The sequence below is a fragment of the Pinus tabuliformis genome, chromosome 9 (assembly GCF_031772625.1).
Source record: "Pinus tabuliformis cultivar Carrire ecotype Pingquan chromosome 9, CPIR1, whole genome shotgun sequence".
In the NCBI taxonomy this organism is placed as follows: domain Eukaryota; kingdom Viridiplantae; phylum Streptophyta; class Pinopsida; order Pinales; family Pinaceae; genus Pinus; species Pinus tabuliformis.
Window position 1 is genome coordinate 79,928,834 of NC_142307.1, and position 21,361 is coordinate 79,950,194.

Sequence of the window (21,361 nt, forward strand, 5' to 3'; positions counted from 1 at the left end):
ATTCACCTATCTGAATTGGATTATTTCTCTTCTGCAATTTATATGCAGCCAACACTGAATAAAACAATTACAACTTCACGAAAATTAAATAACAAGCACTGAGGTGACGTTGTAAGCTCTCCCTCTGCAAACAGGAGACATCCTCCAGACCTTGGAACATTTGCCAAGTGTATGGTGCAAGTGTGGAGCTGGTTGGGCATGGTGAACTAGGTGCATCATCCTCATCCAAAAGGTGGAACATGAGCAATCAATGAGCCGTGCTGGGGATCCATGAAGTAACCTCTGTTATGGTGGAGCCCATGGCTCTCAACGCTCACCCTACAAGTGCCAATGTGGCCTTCTGGAGGGTTAGGACCCTGTATAGGGAGACCAAACCCCAAATGGAGACCCACTTGCAATCCTGCATAAAATCCAATGCGTCCCCTTGCGCTCCAATACAACAAATCATTAGAGTAATCAAGTAAAAGAGCTTTCAAGTCATGGGATCAATGGGGCATTTCATGGTGGCGTGCCCTTCCATAGTGGGCTTTGGCATGTACAAGTGTCTCCAAACTCAATAGGGGGTTAATCGAGGACCCTATTAGGTGGTTTTAACTTTTAAAAGGGGTGACATGTCCATGGTACATCCCCAAAGTGGTAGGTGGCAAATGATATAATAATGGAATGGAGTGGGGATCAGGGGAATTATTCAGACCACATGTCATGGTACAAGGGTAGCTATAATAAGGGAATCCCACACCTGGGTATGTGAGTGTAGGAGGGAGCAAATCGTGGAACATGAGTTACTTCGACCTTGGGTTTTTCACCCTTCTTCATATGTGTTTGGCCCTTGATTGTTTTTTCTTCATAACTGCTTGGGGCTCCATGGGATGGGAGCATAATGTGGACTATATAGCAGTGCATATCACCTTAAGGTGGGGCGGTTCATCACCCACTAAGGGTTGGGACAATCATGGGTTCCTTAATGATGGAGAGGGCTCATCTTGGCCCATAAGAGCTAGGGTGATGGCCATGGATTAGGGGTAGAGCTCATGTTTGGTTTTTGCCCATTGCTAAATTTGTATCTCTTGACCATATTTTGCATTTTGTGGTACATTTCCTATTGAGAGTGGCCAAATTGTGCTTTTTCTTTTCTTTTTAGCTGCATCAACCTTCGAGGCATCGTTCCAGGCCCGACCCAAGGTTGTGGAGAAGGGGAGGGGAAGGCTAAGCCTGTGTGGACCCAGTGGACACATGTGGACCCGGATGGGAAAAGGGATGAATGGGGCTAGAATGAGTGGTAGGGGGTGATGTATATGGCGTTGGGAAGCAGGACCATGCAACCAAAATTAGGATTTCCCATTGCCAACCCTAAAGGTAATGGCTAGTAAAGGAGATCCCATGGGACTAGGATACAAGGGTAACCACAACATCGAGCATTGAAGACAAGAGTGCATACCTAACCCACTCTTTTCGCCGAATGCCCCCACCAATGTATGCCCAAAAGTGCCCATGACAAGTCAGGAAATTTACTCAACTATAGTAATGAAAATCCATACCTTTGGGGTTGGGAGGTCCATCTTCAAGCATCCGATCATAACAAGTGGGTGAGGGACCACACGGCTGGCTCAGGGGGCGGAGATGATGGCACATCGAGCTATCTGGTGGCTACAAGGGGCTGTTTGCTACTGGCTGAGGACCATCTAAGAGGAAAAAAATCTCCTATATACACTACCCACAAGTGGTGGGTAACATTACCCTCATATAAATAGAGGGAAATTGAATTCCCTACGGTCATTGTCACACATGGAGATCAACTCGCACTAGCTACTTGTTTATTCTCTCTTGTGCAGTATGGAGCACTAGTGTAGTGAACCTCTCTTGGAGGATGCTTTATGGATGGTTCTTTTTCTTGGATGATTATTGGTGATATGTGCTATGCTAATGTAAGTTATCTTCTTCTGTCTTGTTCTTGTTGATGAATTAGGGTTTAATGAATTTTCCCCAAGGTTTTTGTGATGTTTTATGGATCTAAAATATCTTTGCACGATATTTCCATTGAGTTCTTCTTGAGGTGACCTAAGTTTAGCTCTTTCGCTTTCAATCTCTAAAGAAGATAAAAGGATGCTAGGGTTAAAGAGTTGAGGGATGCAAGTTTGTTTCCCTTAATCTGTTTGAGTTGAGGGACACATCCATCTCTTTTTTTTCAAAAGCTTTTTATTCCTGGAATCAATTATCCCTAGATTGAGAAAGGCATGTTGCTGACCAAAAGTGGGGACCCTTAGGAGAGCTTCTCTCGTATTCATCTTCTTCTAGTTGGCAGCCAACAACCCCTTGACAAAGGCGATGTGATGTGGCACTTTATCTCTGCTCCCTACATCAGTTATATGTTTCCTTGCTTTGTCGAGAGCATATGTTAGAAGGTGGGCAATCCGACCCAAAAGGTATGTTTTTCATTGTCCAATCAGGTCTTTATGCTTGTTCTTGATTTGGGCATAGATTATCGGGTGACTTGGAAAAAGGAAGGGCTTTGACCGTGATTTTGCTCCCTTGCCTTTAATACTAGTCCCGTGGGATCTCCCCTATTGGCATATGAATTTTGAAAGGGCACTTGTGGGAAACCCCTATTTTGGTAGCATGGTCCCGTTTTTCCGTTCCACATTTGCACTTCCCTCCACACATTACAAGCCCTATTCCACTATTTCCTTTCTCTAGGTCCACAGGGCACTGGCACCCTCCCATTGTCCACATATCTGGGTCGGGCCTGAAAATGTTGCCACGAAGGTCGATGCAACTAAAAGAAATTTAAAAGCATATTATGGCCACATACAATTAACAAAAGAAAGAAAATCATAAAATGCAAAAGATGGTCGAGACATTTAATATAACATGTGGGAAAAATCAAAACATGAGCTCTACCCCTTATCATTATGGCCATCACCCTATTTCCTAGGGCCCATGAGTGCCGCTCACATCATTAAAGGAACCCATGCATGTCCCAACTCTTGGTGGGCGATGAACTGCCCCACCTTAAGGGGATAATAACTACTTTACATCATTCACAACATGCTTTCATTTCTTGGAGCTTCGAGCAGTAATACAAAGAAAAATCAATAAAAAGAAAAAGGCAAATAAAGTGGGGTGGAAAAACAAAGGTTGGGGTAACTCATGTAACCATGATTGCTCCCTCCTCACATATGTACACCCAGTATGTTGGCCTCCCTTATTATTGCTATCCCTTGGACCCATGGCATCTGACCTTAAGACTCCTTTGACCCTATCCTGTTCCATCATCATTCATGTCACCTATTAATTGAAGCATGTACTAGGGACATGTCTTTCCCTTTAGGGTATGTGAACACCTAATAGGATCGTTTATTAGCCACTCCTACCTAGGGAGGTAACACTACTACGAGGTGAAAGCCCCAAATTTGAAAGAAAAGCCCCATATGAAGTGTCGATTTTGCCTTGACTAACAAGCTTGGTTCACTTAGATGCACCAATGGTTAATTGTACCTAATGGTGAAGATGCAACATTGGACATTATGTGTGATTGGAAGGTGGTTTTAATCAGTGTTGATGTTAGTTTTTGTAGCATCTGAGGTGTTCTAGCCACAAGAGTTCTCCATAACCCAGAAATACTTTCTGAATATTCCACCCAGAAGTGTCTCAATTAGATTATTAGCCTAATTTTAAATATTTCCTAAGTCTAAACCTAGGAAAAGTGGTTAATTTATCAATATTAATTGAGAAAGGTGTGAATCATCTAGAAACTCATAGAGATCAACTAGGAAATAACCTCAACCATTGATTAAGGTTTAATCTTAGCCGTTGGAGTCCCAACTGGAGATTATAAGAAGTCGACGGGTAGATGGATAAATACCCTTATGAGACTTGAGATCGATTTCCTTGGGCAGTTCGATTCTCTAGAGAGCAACAACAGTTGCTAGAAGTGTTCGAGACAGAGAAAGGAATCGAAGAGGGGTAGAGACAGTGATTCCAGAGGAATTTTTCTAGTTTCGGAGAGTCAAAAAGAGGTCGAAATTTTCTCATGGAGGCTATGCAAAGGCAGCACAGAGCATCAAGAGGGCAATTCGATCTAGCTGAAGAGGATCTTGTTTTCAGTTCTAGAGGCCAGGGAAGTTTTCCAGAGGGTTGGAGAGACAACTTCCCAATCAACAACAAGTAGGACGACTAGATTGGTAGTAGATTAAGGCAAAGCGTTTGAGGGATTGCGCTAGGGTGACACAAGGCCTGCGCAAAGTTGGTTGGATGGCTAGCTTTTCAGAGGCAGTCAAGTGCCTCGATTGCTCGGAGAGGGTAATTTCCCTCGGAGAATTTTTACTAGTATTCCTCTTGGATAGATTCGCTAGTTTGGTGATATTTATTGTACTCAAAATTTCTCATTGCTTCTTAATAATATAAAACCCGCAGCTGCTACATTGGGTTTCTCAAGTTGGGTTTTTTCAGGGACTTGTATCCAAAAATAATTGTCATTTTTATGTGTTAGCATTTCTTAGTTTCAAGTGCTTTTTATTCTTCACAGTATTTTTGTGAAGATTGCAGTGTGATTATTTCGTTGTTGCCATAGCAATAAACTACATAATTAATTTAGAGCTAGAAAAAATAATTCTAGTTGCTGCAATAGAATTTTAGTGGTGAAATTTTCACAGTTGATAATATCAAAATCGACAAAATATCAGCAAGGGTCGAACCAGCCGTCAGACCGGTTTTCTACCTAGTCGACCCAAGCAGGGGTCTGGCTCGGTCTACCAGGTCGAATCCGATTCAGACCGACCTAATTTTAAAACACTGTTGTCACTTACGTGGCATGAATAGGGCCCTTTTTCGAATAGCATCGTCAAAGCCAAATAGGCCAACACAATCTTAAGAAAACTGTATCTTGCGATTGATTTTGCTGCGAAGCTCAGGATCGAGTATCATCTTATGAATAGAGGAATGGAGCCCTTTCATCACCTCACTATCAAAATCAAAGCTGCATTTGTATGAAAATGTGGGGTGGAGGAAGAGTGCTGCTTGCATGAATGGGTCGATGAAGCATCACTGCCCACCGACTATCAATCACATACCATAACATCATCTGTCTATTAAGCCCAACAGAACCCTTGTTTGCAGGCTTCTCCCCATCTACCAATCCATAACCTCATACAAATAAACCCTTGCAGGCTTCTTCCCATCTACCAATCTTAGAAACTTTATTATAGGTTCACTAATTGAGCAGACTTGTTTTACTCCTTGCCAAAATGTGTTGGTGTACACCATTTTTGCAATGGCTCTCCCATTCTATATTTTGTTGTGCCTACAATCACACCACTTATCAGAAACAAACATTTGCTTCTACTCAAATTCGCATTGAAGCAAAGACTGAAGAGTAATAAAGTTGGTGGCAAACATGTGATTGTAGGATGCCACAACTCCCTGTTTCTAGTGTATCTCCTCATTAAGCTAAGAACAAAAACATGGTTATATATAAACTTGGGGATGCTCTTAGCCATATCAATCACCTCCTTGATGAAGGAGAGTTTCCCCATATCCTCGAGCAACAAATCGATACAATGTGCTGGACATGGAGTCCAGAACAATGTGCGGTGCCTCTCCATAAGCTTCCTGCTGATAGCCACATAATTAGCTGCATTATCTATTATGACTTGCACCACATTTTGCACATCAATCTCCCGACGAACCCATCTAACAACTCACAAATCAATGCTACATTTTTTATATGTGCTGACGCATCTACTAATTTAATAAACATGATACGTTTAGGACAATGTACCAAGAAATTTAGAAGGGTCCTACCCTTTTTATCTGTCCAACCATTAGACATCACTGTGCATCCAGACTCTTCCCATGTTTGCTTCAACTCCGCTAATCTAGAGTTGATGTCTTGCTTTTTTACTTGAAGGATTGGCCACCGCAACTCCTCATATGCAACATTTTTGTACCCTGGGCCCACAATAGCAATAGCATCACACATTCACTGCCAAAATGGATTGTTTTTGGTGATGTTGAGAGGTAAGTCACTTCAGAAAAGACACCTTCACATAACTCTATTTGCTTCGTGCTTCTCCTTTTTTTAAAAACCGATTTTATGAAAGGTTGTGCTCCATGTTCGGTTTGAGGAACAAAAAAGGTTTACCTCCTGCTCCCAGTAACATCAACATGTGACGTTGTGGAGCCCCTCCCACTACCCTCACCATCAAACTCGGAAGCAGATATTGCAAAATATTTGCTTGCATGTTCAACCGTGTTTAATTCTGCCTCTTGTTTCTTTCTGTCTTTTTCATCAATTGCTTTAAGAATTTTTCGTATAATCTTTGCACTAGAAACTATACAAAGCCCAACATCATGTCCAGAGAGTCTAGCTAGATGGTATTTTATTCGCATAACCCTTCCTGTCATCTTGGTCCCACACAATTTGCATGATATATATGCCCAATTTGCCCCACCATTAGATTCCTCATACTCCCAAAATGGGTCTAAGGGCTTTGGCATAGTTGTAGTCGATTAATGCACAATGTCAAAATTCAAATCTAGGGCACCAAAAAAACAAAAAAATGGCTTTAAACCCCCATACACAAAAAATAATGGCCACCTTATTTAAATTTTTGGTTTTTTTACTACATTATTTGCAATGAAAAATGACAATAAGAGGATACATAAGAAAGTTTAAAAAAGTGAAGCATGCTTTATAAATGTTGATTTTTGTAGCATCAAATGTGCTCTGGCCTCGAGATTTTGCAAAGGGGCTAAGGCACATGCATTCTCCATTACCCAAAAATCGTTTGGGAAAATTCCACCTAGAGCTAATTTAGTTAAAATAATTAAGTTTTTAAAATGGTTTCCAAAGTCTAAACTTGGGAAATCTGGTTAATTAAAGGGTATTAATTAAATAAGGTGTGAATCATCTAGAAGAAGATGAGGATCAACTCCTAGTTAATCTTAGCCGTTGATTATGTTTTAATCTTGGCCGTTGGAGCTCCAATGAGAGATTATAAGGAGTTCGATGGGCACTTGGAGAACACATCAAGTGAGAGATCAGAGATTGAATTTCTCAAGAATAGCAGTGTTGTGTTGCTAGAGTAAGATTGAGTGATCTTCTTGCAGTGAGGGGTGGGGTTATAGTCCGGAGGAGAGTTTTCCAGATCCGGATAGTGCAAGGCAGAGAAGGCAAAGAGTTGTCGAGTGAGGCAGTGCAGTGCCATGCAGAGGCAACGCAGAGCTTCAGAGGGAGTTCGAAATCCAGCTGGGAGAGACAAGATTCAGTGCCAAAAGTCAGGGTGTGAGACCGGAGGGCCAGGAGGTCGAATTTCCAGATAATAGGAGGTCAGCAAAGGAGGTGACGCAGAGTCTAGCCAGTGTGAGTCAGCGTAGGATTGACGCAAAAGCTGCACAGAGGCAGCGTGGGGCCAACCAACCAGTCCCTGATCAGTGTCAGATCTTCCGATTTAGTGAGAGATTTTTCTGACTAATTTTTTGCCAACATTTCTCTATATTGGAAAGCCAGTTTGGGCATCCAATGATTTATACTCAGATTTAGTACTGAATAATAATTAAAACTCTCCGCTGTTGCACCGGTTTTCCCAAGTTGGGTTTTTCCTGGGGACATTGTCCAAAAACATCTGTGTTGACGTGTGTTTATTTCTCTCTAGTGCAGTATTTAGTTTCCACAATATTTTATTTTTGTGGAGGTTGCTGTGTATGTATTTGAATATTTGCCATAGAAAACTACAAGTAACTTGTTCAAGTAATTTAACAAGTAAGTGAAATATTATCAGTTTGTTGCAGTAGGAATCGGGTAACCGATTTTAAACATGGTATCAGAGCATAGATCGTGAGCAGAAGAGCACATGGGTAGAAGGAAGAGGGAATTTGAAATTACTGCAGAGGCAGCAATTCGAAACCCCTAGAGGCAGCACAGTCCTTGGGCCAAAGAGGTTGAAGTTTTGAGGAGAAATCGATTTCTTTGAGTGAGTCGACAAAGAAGTTCTATGTCCAGATCAAAGCTTTCCAAACGCAGAAAAGAGCAGTGCAATTTTCTTGCAGAGTAGATCTTCAGTTGGGACACAAATATTTTGCAGGAGTTGCTGGCAGAATAGCGTCAGAAGGAGAGAAGAGCATGTACTGAGGGAATTCCTTCCTCAGAGGACTTCCAGTCAAGAAGTCAAAATTTTTCTAGCAGAGCAACAATAGCTGTGTGCGATATTTCTCACTCCAGAAGGGAGTGTGAATAGGGGCAGTAGCTGCGCAAAGAAGAGGTAGCAATTTGACTTTTTAGGAGAGATGGCATCAGCTGGGTTGAGAGATCAAGATCGGTTGGACGGAGCCTCCAATTATGTGATCTGGAAGGCTAGGATCTCCTGCCTTCTAGCTGAGAATGATCTTAAAGCCTATGTCAATAGTGTGGTAACTGGTGCCCGCTGATGCAGATCCACTCAAGAAGTATAAGGCTGAGATTGCGAAGACTAAGAGGATCATTCTCGACGGGGTTCAAGATCATGTAGTACAATGTTTTAAAACTCCGACTCCGACTCCGACTCGGCCGAGGGTCGACTCCGACTCCGACTCGGTATCGACTCGGCCGGCTCGATTTTAATGACTCGGTCATTGTAAAAATACATTAAATATTTATTTTTTTATAAAAACACATAATTTTAAAGATTTTCATTCATGTTTCCAAACACACAGCGTTAGAATATAGATAGAAGACAACATATGATCAAAGTAGGCTCATGAATATATCCATTATATCAAAATGGCACCCAATGCATTGTCCAATACATACACGATGATGATATAGAGATCAAAACAAAAACACATAACCAAGGAGGCTATAAATGGCCTCTACAACAAAAGTCTGTGGCCAGTACTACTGGCTACTGCTAGAGTTGCCAACATCATCTGGCTCAGTGTTACTTGGAAGTTGGGAGCAGGAGCGAAAGTGGGGAGCGAGAGCGAAAATGGAAGCGGGAGCGACATTTTCAGAAGCTCCTGGTTTGGGAGTGAATCCCAGAGGAGTTCGACAACCAATGTCACTAACATCAAGGTACATAAAGGGATTGGTGCTCTTGATTAAATACGAGTTCCATACCCTAATACATGACAAAATTCAATGGAAACATTGCAATCCTCCAATTCTGAAATCTTGGAAAACTGATAAGTCTGCTGGATTTTGAATGAAATCTAAAATTCTACTTTCTCCATATGAAATCCAATGAGGCCGAAACCACTCTCAAACATCCCGAGTCATTTCATGGTAATGTTAAAAATTTAAGTAAAAGGATGAAAATGAAGATTAAGGAGAATGTCACTTTTACTTTAAGAATTTAACATTACCATGAAATTTGAATAGCATATCAATAGTAGAGAGCATTTGAGTGTGTTAAATAGGGTTTGGGAGGGGGAAATGGACCCCAAATAACATTTAACTAATTCATAAAACACTTTGGAGTTCAAATCAATCAGAAAACACTTCAAAATTTCATTAAAAAAATGTCAAATCGTTGTTTTGATGGGGTTACAAGCCACTGGTTATGACTCGACCGAGTCAATACAGAAACGGCCGAGTTGGCTGAGTCAGCCATGACTCGGCCTACTGAACCGTTTCCTCCACCGAGTCACATTTCTAGGCAATGAAACGGATCAACTCGGCCGTTTCCGTTTCGAATCGGCCGAATTTTAAAACTATGATGTAGTATCCCATATAGTCGACAAGGATATTGCTTGACAAATGTGTGATGCATTAGCTACGCTATACGAAGGATCTTTTGAGCAGCGAAAGATGTACTTAGAAGAGAAGTTGAGATGCACGAGGATGCAAAAAGGGGAGCGAATAGAGCCCTTCCTTAAGAGGCATCAGGAAGTCCAAGATCAACTGTGGCTTCAGTAGGATCAGGGTCCCAACCTACAGAGTTTATTCGATTAGCGCTGAATAGCGTTTATGAAGATTGGCAAGTTTTCATCCAAAGCATCTTGGGTAGAGAAAACCTGGTAGATTGGGAATGTTTGTGGGCTGATATGTAGCAGGAGGAGATGAGGCCTGTTTTGGTGAAGGCCACAATCAGTGGCAGTAGCAGTAGTGGGACAAATGCCATGAAGAAAGAGGACGGGGCTCTTGCATCAAAGGGGCAGCAGGAGCAGCGCAGGAGGAAGAAGGACGTTTCAAAGATCAAGTGCTTCAGGTGTGGTGAGATGGGCCACTACAACACTTAGTTTCCTCTCTGAAAGAAGGACAAAGAGGAGAAGCAAGACTAGCATGCCGCATCTGCTGAAATCGACAGACTGTCCTCCAGATTGGAGGAGGAGTTTGCCATGATTGTCGAGATGCCTCTAGGGGTGAGGTGGGGTGATCTAGATTTGTAGCCTCAGAGAGCTACATGATGGGCAGGATCCTTGAGGAGTCCACCTCTTGGATCAGGACCTTGCTATGGGAGCCCATAGTCAGCAGTAGCAGGACAAACAAGTGTCAGATGGTGCAGTCAGATGCCAAAGTGACAAATGCAGTGGCTAGTAATGGTCAGATGTTGAGCAGTGCAAAGAACAATTTGCAGTAGTTGAGTTGGCACAAAGCAGAGTCAGCAACAACGGAGAGGCTAGCAACAATCAGAACTCGGACGATAGATGCATCATACTGAACACAATTGGTTTAGTATTTTGGATGTTTTTTCGTTGGAGATGTTGCAGGTGCAGCGACAACAGATGGAGAGAGGGTTGCAGTGCAAATGCAGTAGTTGAAAATTGACAACAGTTCAGCAGGCTCAGCATCAACATAGATGCAACTCATATCGGAGTTACATAGTGGTTGGTGGGTAGTAGAGCCAGACATTAGCAGCCCAACAAGAGATGGTGTAGAGATAGAGTGATGCTTTAATGGGTTGTAGCACTACAACACATTCCTTGCTAAGAGGGAGTGTTGATTTTTGTAGCATCGAATGTGCTCTTGCCTTGAGATTTTGCAGAGAGGCTAAGACACATGCATTCTCCAATACCCATAAATCGTTTGGGAAAATTCCACCTAGAGATGATTTAATTAAAATAATTAACTTTTTAAAATGGTTTCCCAAGTCTAAACTTAGGAAATCTGGTTAATCAAAGGGTATTAATTAAATCAAGTGTGAATTTTCTAGAAGAAGACGTGGATCCATTGTCGGTTAATCTTAGCTATTGATTATGTTTTGATCTTGGTCATTAGAGCTCCAACGAGAGATTATAAGGAGTTCGATGGGCACTTGGAGAACACATCGAGTGAGAGTTCAAAGATCAAATTGCTCAAGAGTAGCAGTGTTGTGTTGCCAAAGTAAGATCAAGTGGTCTTCTTGTAGTGAGGGGTAGGGATAGTAGTCCGGAGGAGATTTTTGTAGATTCAGAGAGTGCAAGACAGAGAGGATAGAGATCAGTTTAGTGAGGCAGCGCAGTGCCACGCAAAGGCAGTGCAGAGCTTCAGAGGGAGTTCGAAATCCAGCTGGTTGAGAAGATTTAGTGCCAGAAGCTGGGGTGTGAGACCACAGAGCCAGAAGGCCAGAAGGTCGAATTTCCAGACAACAGGAGGTCAGCAGAGGGGGTGACGTAGAGCCTAGCCAGTGTGACGCAGATCTGCCTAGGATTGATGCAGAAGCTACGCAGAGGCAGCATGGGGCTAGCCAGCTAGTCCCCAATCAGTGTCAGATCTCCCGAATCAGTGTGAGATTTTTCTCATTAACTTTTTGCTAGCATTTCTCTGTATCAGATAACCAATTTGGGCATCCAACGATTGGTACTCAGATTTACCATTGCATAATAATTAAAACCGTCAGCTGCTGTGTCGGTTTTCCCAAGTTGGGTTTTTTTTGGGGACATTGTCCAAAAACAATTGTGTTGATGTGTGTGTTTATTTCTCTCCATTGCAATTTTTAGTTTTCGCAATATTTTATTTTTGTGTAGGTCGCGGTGTATGTATTTCAGTGTCTATCGTAGAAAACTGCAATTAACTTGTTCAAATAATTTAACAAGTAGGTGAAATATGTTGATTAGGGGTAGCATCGGATGTGCTCTAGCCACGAAAATTGGTGGAGAGGCTAAAGCACATGAGATCTCCAATACCCATAAATGGTTTGGGCAGATTCTAAACAATTTGCGAGATATTAAAATAATTAATATTTTTAATAGAGTCCCTAAGTCTAAACTTAGGGAAAATAAAATATTAATGTGAATTAATATAAAACTGTGTTAGAATGGTCCAAAAGTCATGGATCAAGCCAGAGTTAATCTTAGCCGTTGATTAGGGACTTAATCTTTGCTGTTGATGTGTCAACGAGAAAAGTATAAGAGGAGGCTTGAGGGTCACTTGGAGGATACACTGAGGGAGACCAGTCAGTTCAATTTCTAGAGCGGAGTTAGATGAGAAATTGAACCAGTGGTCTGGTGAGCAGTCAGGGGGCAACAAGTATGGAACAGAGAGACGAGATCGACCACTAGAGATCAGCGCAGAGGCAAGAGAGGCAGACGCAGGACATTTCAGGCTGATGTAGATGCAGCAGGGGACTGTGCAGTCATTAACTGGGCCTGCGTGGGTGACACAGAGAGGTCCAGGGCTGACACTGAAGGTTTGAGAGCCACGCAGAGGTTAGCCGGGTAGACGTTGAGATTGGGAGAAGTGCTAGAGAATTTTTCTTTCTGTGGGAAAGCTAGTTTGGCACCCCGTTATACTAAATAATTGCTAAATAATAAAAACCTCCCTTGTTGCACTGATTTTCCCACATTGGGTTTTTCCGAGGATTGTTGTCCAAAATAACTATGTCAATGTGTTGATTCTTGTGCATATGTTTGTTTCTGTATTACGGTGTGATATCTGCAACAATATTTATTTTAATGTTTATTGAAGTAATTTCATAAATAACTTATTGTGGAATAAGTAGGAAAAGTAAATCAGTAGCTGCAGTGATAGAATTTTCACAAAGTATTATCAGTTTCTGCAGTTGGAATCAAGTAACCGATTTTTCACAATAAATATGGAGAAAACCCTTGCATTGGTTCATGGGCATGAAAATCATAGCAAATGACAAAAAAAACAAAGAAGCAAAATGTTGGTAGGCAAAGAGGCAAGCAAGTATCACCCTAAATCTTTGAAAAAAATCATTAACATGGGGGGTTTTAAGAACATACCCGTTGATGGAAGAATAAATTGTCTCACTGATTTGAATCTTTGATCCTTAATTTTTTTTGATTGGTGATGATAATGGTTGTTTGATACTCAATCCCTCCTTGAAAACCAACAGAAAGCTATTCCATTTCCTTCTCTAAGATAAAACAAAGCAAAATGAGTAACTAAAAGGCCAAAAAGATGTTTTGTAGCTACGACCCCCTTGCTCGGATGATAAATAGGGTCGTTGCGTGATATTTTGGCAAAATATAGTAAATATCACGATATTTTAAAAATGGAAAATATCACGATATTTTGTTTTGTCGAAAATATTGCAATATTTCGGCGATATTATCAACACTAGTTTTAATCATGGGTTGGGCAACTTAACTGGGGTCCAAGTCCACTCGAGGAGCGTATGACACCCTACAGGTGAAGTGTCGAGAGCCATGAGACTCCTATTACTTGAAGAACATTATTCCATTCCATGAGCACCTATAGGACCCTCGGCAGTCTACACCAGTCTGCCCTAATTGACTTAGCAGTGATCACATGGTTTGGCAGTTGATCCGAGGCGCATATGAGGTTTGTCTCACCCTATCAGACATGGGATGGCTAACACCATTCTCTGAGTCTTCAATGTTGGAGCAGACCAAGCTGTTCCATTATCAAGAGATCCATGAGACCCATTTTGTGCCCCAAATCCAAAACTGGGGTTCAGACGATGATGTGCATGGATTTCTATGGGCCAACCCCTAGAGGATGAATTTTGGAGCACTCTTGACTCAGTTTGGCACCAAGAGAGCTCAATACATGTCTCCAGGAGGCCCACATAGTGATGATGTTAACATTTCAACCCTCATATAGGTTAAATTTTATGATTTCACATTGACTATGTAGTTGGCTTGTAACCACAATTAGTTCTTGCCCATCATTTGGCAACTTAGAGGGGCTTAAGGCTAAAATTACACTTGATTAGACATGTATAAATATGAGAGACCTCATTTAGTCTCTTATCATCATCGCAGTTGGAATTCGACTTCTTAGCAGAATTTTGCACTTTTCCTTCTTGGCTATTGGAGATCAATTGAAAGCATTTCTATATTTGAAAGTTATTTTTGATTGTCTTTGGAGCTACTTCTTTGGATAATGGATGGATATACTACATGTTGTCTCCTAAGTGCTTATTGTAGAAGATTTTCTATCTTGAAATTGTTTAATGTATGAAATTGTTGCTTCTAGGTTATGTTATTTTGTGCCCTAATTATTGAAAATTAACTTTGGAAGTCTATCTAGTTGAGAATTGCATATGTTAGTCATTGTACAACATGTAATGAATGTTCCTAGTGGAGGGATTTTTTCTCTCCATCAAAGTCCATTTTCTTTTGAAGTGGATAAATGATGAAAGTTGGTTCCTAGGGCATTGTTTTTAAGCCTCCTTAGAAATGATCTAGCTTATCTATCTCATCCTTGACTCCATATGCCTAAAGGACAAGGCAGTAGTCCAAGTCATTTGTGATCAATCCTATTTTTCTCCATAATTTTCTCTCCGTAAATCGGTCCTTTTAAGGCTAAGGCGAAAACCTAGGGCTTGCAGCGAAAGTTTAGGGAGGAGGATTTTTTCGATTTGAGAGCCTAAACATTAAGCTTAGGGTCTAGGCTGCCTATTCTCCAAGTTTGGTGGGCATCCACTCAAATTTCATCCATAAAATCTCTTTCCGTAGGTGTTGCTTTAAGAGGGAAACTCTAGTTCTTTTCCCCTCAACTTGAGGACTTCCTTGAAGGTTGTATGAGGTACTTGTTGAATTATATCATAAGAATCCTTTTCTCTTGGGCATTGACCTTGTGAATACCTATCACCATTGAAAATCTCAAAACCCTAGGTTTTGAGCCCCCAATTTCTAAGGATTTTTCTTTGAGAGCGTTTTGCTTCTTTGAAGCCTTGAAACATTATTGATTCTCTCTTGTATGGGCTCTAGCTTGATCACTTGGTGCCTTATACCTAGCATATCTATTTTAAGTGATCTCCATTCTACAAAGACTCTTCTTAGTGAATTTCTGTAAAGAGCAAGTGGTTTTGGTTTGAGGTGACGTTGGGCCTTTGCCCCATTGTTAGCACTTTGTCTAGCTCTTGTCTTGTAGGTTTTCTCTCTCCAAGGCTTGCTAGATTTTGTGGTAACAAGGCACTAGCCTTATCTCGTGCCAATCCTTTAGAAACCTGAAATATTTTTTTACTTTCATCCACTCAAATTTCATCCATAAAATCTCTTGCCCTAGGTGTTGCTTGAAGAGGGAAAACCTAGTTCTTTTTCCCTCAACTTGAGGACTTCCTTGAAGGTTGTATGAGCTTAGTACTTGTTGAACTATATCATAAGAATCCTTTTCTCTTGGGCCTTGACCTTGTGAATACCTATCACCATCTAAAATCTCAAAACCTGGGGTCTCGAGCCCCTATTTTCTAGGGATTTTCTTTGAGAGTGTTTTGCTTCTTTGAAGGCTTGAAACATTATTGAGTCTATCTCTTGAGTGAGCTCTATCTTGATCACTTTGTGCCTTATACCTAACATATCTATTTGAAGCGATCTCCCTTCTACCAAGACTCTTCCCATCGGTGAATTTCCGTAAAGAGCAGGGGGTTTTGGCTGAGTTGACATTGGGCCTCTACCCCATTGTTAGCACTTTGTCTAGCTCGTCTTGTAGGGTTTCCCTCTCCAAGGCCTGCTAGATTTTGTGGTAACAAGGCACTAGTCTTATCTTGTGCCAATCCTTCAAAATTCTGAAATATTTTCTTACTTTCTTTGGTTTAGGGTAAATTAGGGCTTACTTACAGCAAAATGATCAATTTTCAGCATTATTTTCCTTGGATATTATTTTCCCAGGTGTAGGACCTGTATGCATTTATTTGGAAGAGAAAAAATATTATTTTACATTTATTTTCAGCCATAAGTTAGGGCTGACGTCAAGGGTTTATTGTGCTGTTATATGTGTTTTCCAACACAAAATATTGGTGTAGTTTATTATCTTGTTTACACATTGAGTCATTAATTAGCACCATTTTCACTTCTTTATCATAGATTATGAGGCTTTTTCTTATTGTTATAAACTAATTGTTTGTTGCAAATCTTGAATAAAACCCTAGTTTATGACAGCCAAGTATCATTTCTTGATTGTATGAGTTCGAGAACTTATTTGAGCCTTGATTGGTGGAACCTAAGTCTCTAGATTGAGCCAACCCTGGAGCTCATTTTCTTGGAATTATACCTTAATCCACTCGAAACCATAATTATTGCATACTTATTTGCAAGTGAATTTTTATTGTAGAACCCTTTGGGGGCATTTAGCCTAACCCAAGCCAAATTGGGTTACTCCCTTGGGGTAATTTTGTCCAACCAATAAAGACAAGGGGAATAACTGCTGAGGTGACAGTTGTAACACTTCCATTGTTGTGTTCAATCTAGGTTGTTTAGTGAGGCCTTGCACTAAGATTCTAGATTTTGCAGTAACAGGCAGCATAATGGAGCTTCTGATCATTGCAATAGTGTTCTTATTGTTTGATATTTATTAATTTCAAACTCATAATTTAGGAAAAGATGTATCAGCATTAGTTTGATGTTGGTCTATACTTATTTCAGTAAGTAAATGTTCTATATAGTAGAAGAAATATAGAAGACGTATTGGTCTATATTTATTTTGGTAAGTAAATGTTCTAATAGTAGAAGAAATATAGAAGACGTGTTGGTGTTAGGATATTCCGACACATAGGAAATAGTTAAGTACAACTTGGTCTAGTATAGAGTTAGGTAAAGTGTGTTTCTTTACCGTTGTACATTTTGTAACTTACAATCCGACGGTCACGATATGTAGTGATCCGACGGTTCATTCTCTCCTCGGTATTACCGACACTTGATCCGTGGCTTGAAACCCGATTGGTCCATGATTTCTATTTAAAGCGCATGGAGGGTCATTTGTAGGGTAATCCGTGCATGAGAGAAGCATATGTAAATTTTCATTCTTTTATTAATAAATTGCCTGAAGTGTCCGCGTTGGCTCAGGCCGTGGACTGTTTCCCTCTTTGAGGGTTTTAACCACGTCAAAAATATTGGTGTATTGATCTGCGATCTGGTTGTGAGCGGTGTCCTTTGGTGTTCTGTCTGAGGAACTTACCCTGTAAATTTCCTACAGTCTGTATTTTATTTCAGTAAGTAAATGTTCTATATAGTAGAAATATGGAAGATGAATTTAAAAGATACATCCCTTACTTTTTGCTCAAAATATTTCTACAATTTTAGTTTTCTTTCTTAAACTATATATATATATATATTTTTTTTTTTCTTTTTATTTGTTTTTGTTTATTGGTTTTCTTTTATTAATTTACCTTTGATCGTTTTTTTGCCTTTTCATTTTTGGACAGTTTAAATATTTTGCTGTGGTTCTTTATATCTCTCAACATTCTTTTTATGTTTTTCAACCATGTGGATGTAATTTTTCTATTAGAGTTGTATCTTCTTTTTTACTTTACATTCTTCATCTTTTTTCACCTTATACTTTTTGGCATCTGAAACCTGTTCCTTTATTCTGTTCAATCCGTCATAACATCCTATAATGTGCATACGTGAAGCTCTTAAAGCCATCAACAATATTTCTTGTTATCTTCGGGTAACATCCACGAAGGATGGACCAAGAGGAACATCTTTTCTTTCTTTCTGTTTGAACTTAAGATTTGAAAACATGATTTAGCGAGTGTGACTGTAGGAAATGGAAATTAGTAGTTTCATGAGATTCTAATCAGAAAACTAACCTACAACCTTTTCATGTTTCCAGATCACTGCACAGGCCTGCCCTTTGTCATTCAAAGGAAGTCCATATTGGATGGCTCCTGAGGTATTGAATAAGTCACTGTTCACTCTTCCTATATTATTGGGTGGCCATCGGAAATGGTTCTAGACTTTGCTTATTATTGTAATGAGGCTTGTTTAATGTGGTCTCCATCCTCTCTAATTGATTGTTTCAGGTCATCAGGAGTTCAAATGGATATAATCTGGCTGTGGACATTTGGAGTCTTGGCTGTACAGTTCTAGAGATGGCTACCACAAAGCCACCTTGGAGTGAGTATGAGGGGGTAAGCTGCTTGATAAATCTTTCTTAAGATTTCAGAGATAATGAAATGTCATGTCTGGAAGATTTGGTATGGAAGCTTATGGTATTGCAAGCAAATCTATTCTTAATATTTTCTTTTTAATTCTAACATTTTTTTTGGGATTAAGTGCATTCTCTTTTTTTAGATTGATAATAATTTTAAAACTTCAGATTGCTGCAATGTTCAAAATTGGGAATAGTAAGGAGCTTCCCTCTATTCCCGACTCTCTTTCGGATGATGGAAAGGAATTTGTGAGACTTTGCTTGCAACGCGATCCAGCAAATCGTCCTGCAGCTGCGCAACTTTTAGAACACCCTTTTGTAAAAGATGCAGCACCATATGTAAAATTGGATGTTACAACACAAAGTGATGATGTGTTGCCTTTGACAAGTAATGCTGATCGCTCTATGGTAGGGTTCATATTTTGATTGACATTTGGATGCTTTTTAGAGAATAGTAGTGGCTCCAGTTTTTTATTACTCTGCCCCCATTCATATTTTGAGTGTCTTCAATGCATGTATGCTTTCTCATCTTTGCTTGGTTACACATTCTATATTTTCTAATCTATGAAGGGGTTGAGGTTAGTATGTCAAATCAAACTTTCTTTCTAGTGTGGATCACTGGTTGACTTTAAGTGCAATTTGTTCGAGTTGGTTAAATTCATATGCATTGTTTCTGCATCAGTTTATAATACTTCAACTGTATACTGGTCTTGATGTGACACTCCTATCCAAGTTCATTCCCATTTTATCATCCTTGCGAATAAAAAAGAAATCATATTAGATTTGCCTATAAATTCTTACTCTAAGACTATGTTACCAGGATATGGTAACGATCCGATACAGAAACAGATTCGGATATGGATCCGCCAAATTTTTGAAAAGTCAGGATCTAGATACGGCAAAGATACGTCAAGTACAAAAATATATAATAATATTTTTGAAATTTTAAAAAAGTTAAAACCATATTCGAAGTTCAAAATAAAAAACCATTCATGAATAACAACATTATCACTGAAATGAAATCATTAAATAATTTATAAATCTAAACACATGATTGTGACCAATAAAATAAAATAAAATAAAATGATAAAAGTAATATAGAACAACATTCTTGAAGACTAAACATAAAAAATAATATAGAAAAACAAACAATGACTTAAAATAATTTAATTTAGGTATAATGGTTAAAAATATTTCTTAATTTACACTTTTGAAACTACACAATTTAAACTATTTTATAATTTAGTTTATAGTTTAATTTAGTATTATTATTATTTATGGTTAATAGTTTATAATATAATCATCTTTAAATGTCTTATATCATATTTAATTGTATATTAAATATTATAGAGATTGGCCACTTATTAAAAATTATAGAAATTTTATATGTATTTTTAGGGTTATGGCAATAAAAATTTACTAATAAAATTTTAACCAAAGAGAAAAAGGGACCACTTGAGTGGTGATGTAAATTGTAAAATAAATGTAAAGGGTGGGAAGTATTTTTAATTACCATGGGATTACCATGGGCAGGTTGCGATGACACGTTCGGGCATAGCCGCATCACACCCGACCAATAATCATTATAATTTTTATTGTTTTTTTCATTTATATTATAATTCAATAATTAAACTTTATAATCATTTCTTAAATTTTAATTGCTATGTCAAAATTTATAAAATAGTATTATTTTTATAATACTATGAGGTTGGCAGTTCACAGTCTTTTAAAATCTATATTATTATTGTTCGCCTACATTTATATTATAATTAAATAACGTTTTAAATATTATAGTTTTTGGTTTACATTATTTTATTTTAAATTTAATGGGCGATGAGGATTATAATTATTTTACAATCACCATGCCGCGAGTGTTACTATAATGGGCGATGAGGAAATGAGGATTTCGTTTTAGAAGATGGCAAAACAGAGCTGTAAAATTTTCTAAAACAAATGCCAAAACGCAAAGAATGGAACAGTGAATTAGCGATGCACGTTACAAAGTTTGTTGTTGCCAAATATGCTTCCGAAGCCACGGGATCTGCGGTCGAGATGGGAAATGGCTCCTATATGCATTATTATTTTCCCAGAATATTTAGAATTGTTTCTTGGCGGATCTCACACGTATCCAGACAGATCCGTATTCGAATTCGTTTCAGATCCAAGGATCTGTGTTTTCGCAACTTGCCCCCGCGGATCTGGTAACATAGCTCGAAGACAAGATATCTACTGTTTGCACACTCATTGAACTGTTTAGAAAATGGTTTGGTTCTACTCTTATAGTGATTGGTTTATTCAAGCGAGGTTGGTGATATGTTCTCACTAGGGTTCAATTTGCCCTGGATGAGGTGTGTTACCACCTGATTCATCACGTTTGGGCAAGTAAGGTTAACATTTGTAGCAAACTGAGGGAAATGAGGGAGGGAAGAGACATAGTCACCTAGGATCTCGCTTCCCCATTTTTAGGCAATTGTATGTCACCTAAAGGGAGGCTTCTCAGCAAAGGATCCAATAGTAGGAGAAAAGGGTTCCAGCCACAAAAAGGATGGTTGTTTCTGTGCTTTGTGTCTGTGCATGTAGACACATTAAACTAAATAGAAAATAGTCTGGTTCTACACTTATAGTGACTGGTTTATTCAAGCAAGGTTTGTGATATGTTCTCACCAGGGTTGAAGTTGCCCTGGATGAGGTGTGTTATCGCCTAAGTTGCAGGAAACGTTGGCAAGGGAGGAGTTTCCGTACGGAAACGGAAACGAAACGCGGAAACGCATACGGTACGACCCAGAAACACGTTTCTGGCCGTACTGGCACGTTTCTCGAGGTGGAAACGTGGCCAGTACGACTGGAAATGCGTTTCTGGGCCGTACGACACCGTTTCCACATGCAACTTGATTATTTATTTATTTATTTTTTATTAATTTGTCTTCTAATTTTTAATTAGGTTTTTCTAATGCCTTCTAGTTGCTTCTAGATGCCTGTCTAAAGTTATAAAAGTGAACTTTTTCCCTAGTGTTGATATGCAGTTCATCAAAGTTTGAGGCATATACAATTCATGGTAATGTTAAATTCTGAAATTTTTAACATTACCATGAAATGACTCAGGAT

General features: G+C 39.4%; 1 protein-coding gene across 5 annotated transcripts in view; it reads left to right on the top strand.

Moving 5' to 3' along the window:
* The window catches only part of LOC149147201 (mitogen-activated protein kinase kinase kinase YODA-like), a 133,391-nt gene that overhangs the window by 99,996 nt on the left and 12,034 nt on the right, over positions 1-21,361 (top strand). For 4 of the 5 annotated variants that reach the window (XM_089439100.1, XM_089439099.1, XM_089439098.1 and 1 more), the window contains 3 exons: positions 17,939-17,998; positions 18,129-18,236; positions 18,425-18,664. In XM_089439100.1, coding sequence (XP_089295226.1) covers positions 17,939-17,998; positions 18,129-18,236; positions 18,425-18,664 — 408 coding nt within the window. The remainder of the gene's footprint in view (positions 1-17,938; positions 17,999-18,128; positions 18,237-18,424; positions 18,665-21,361) is intronic. The other variant, XM_089439102.1, reaches the window with a different exon arrangement.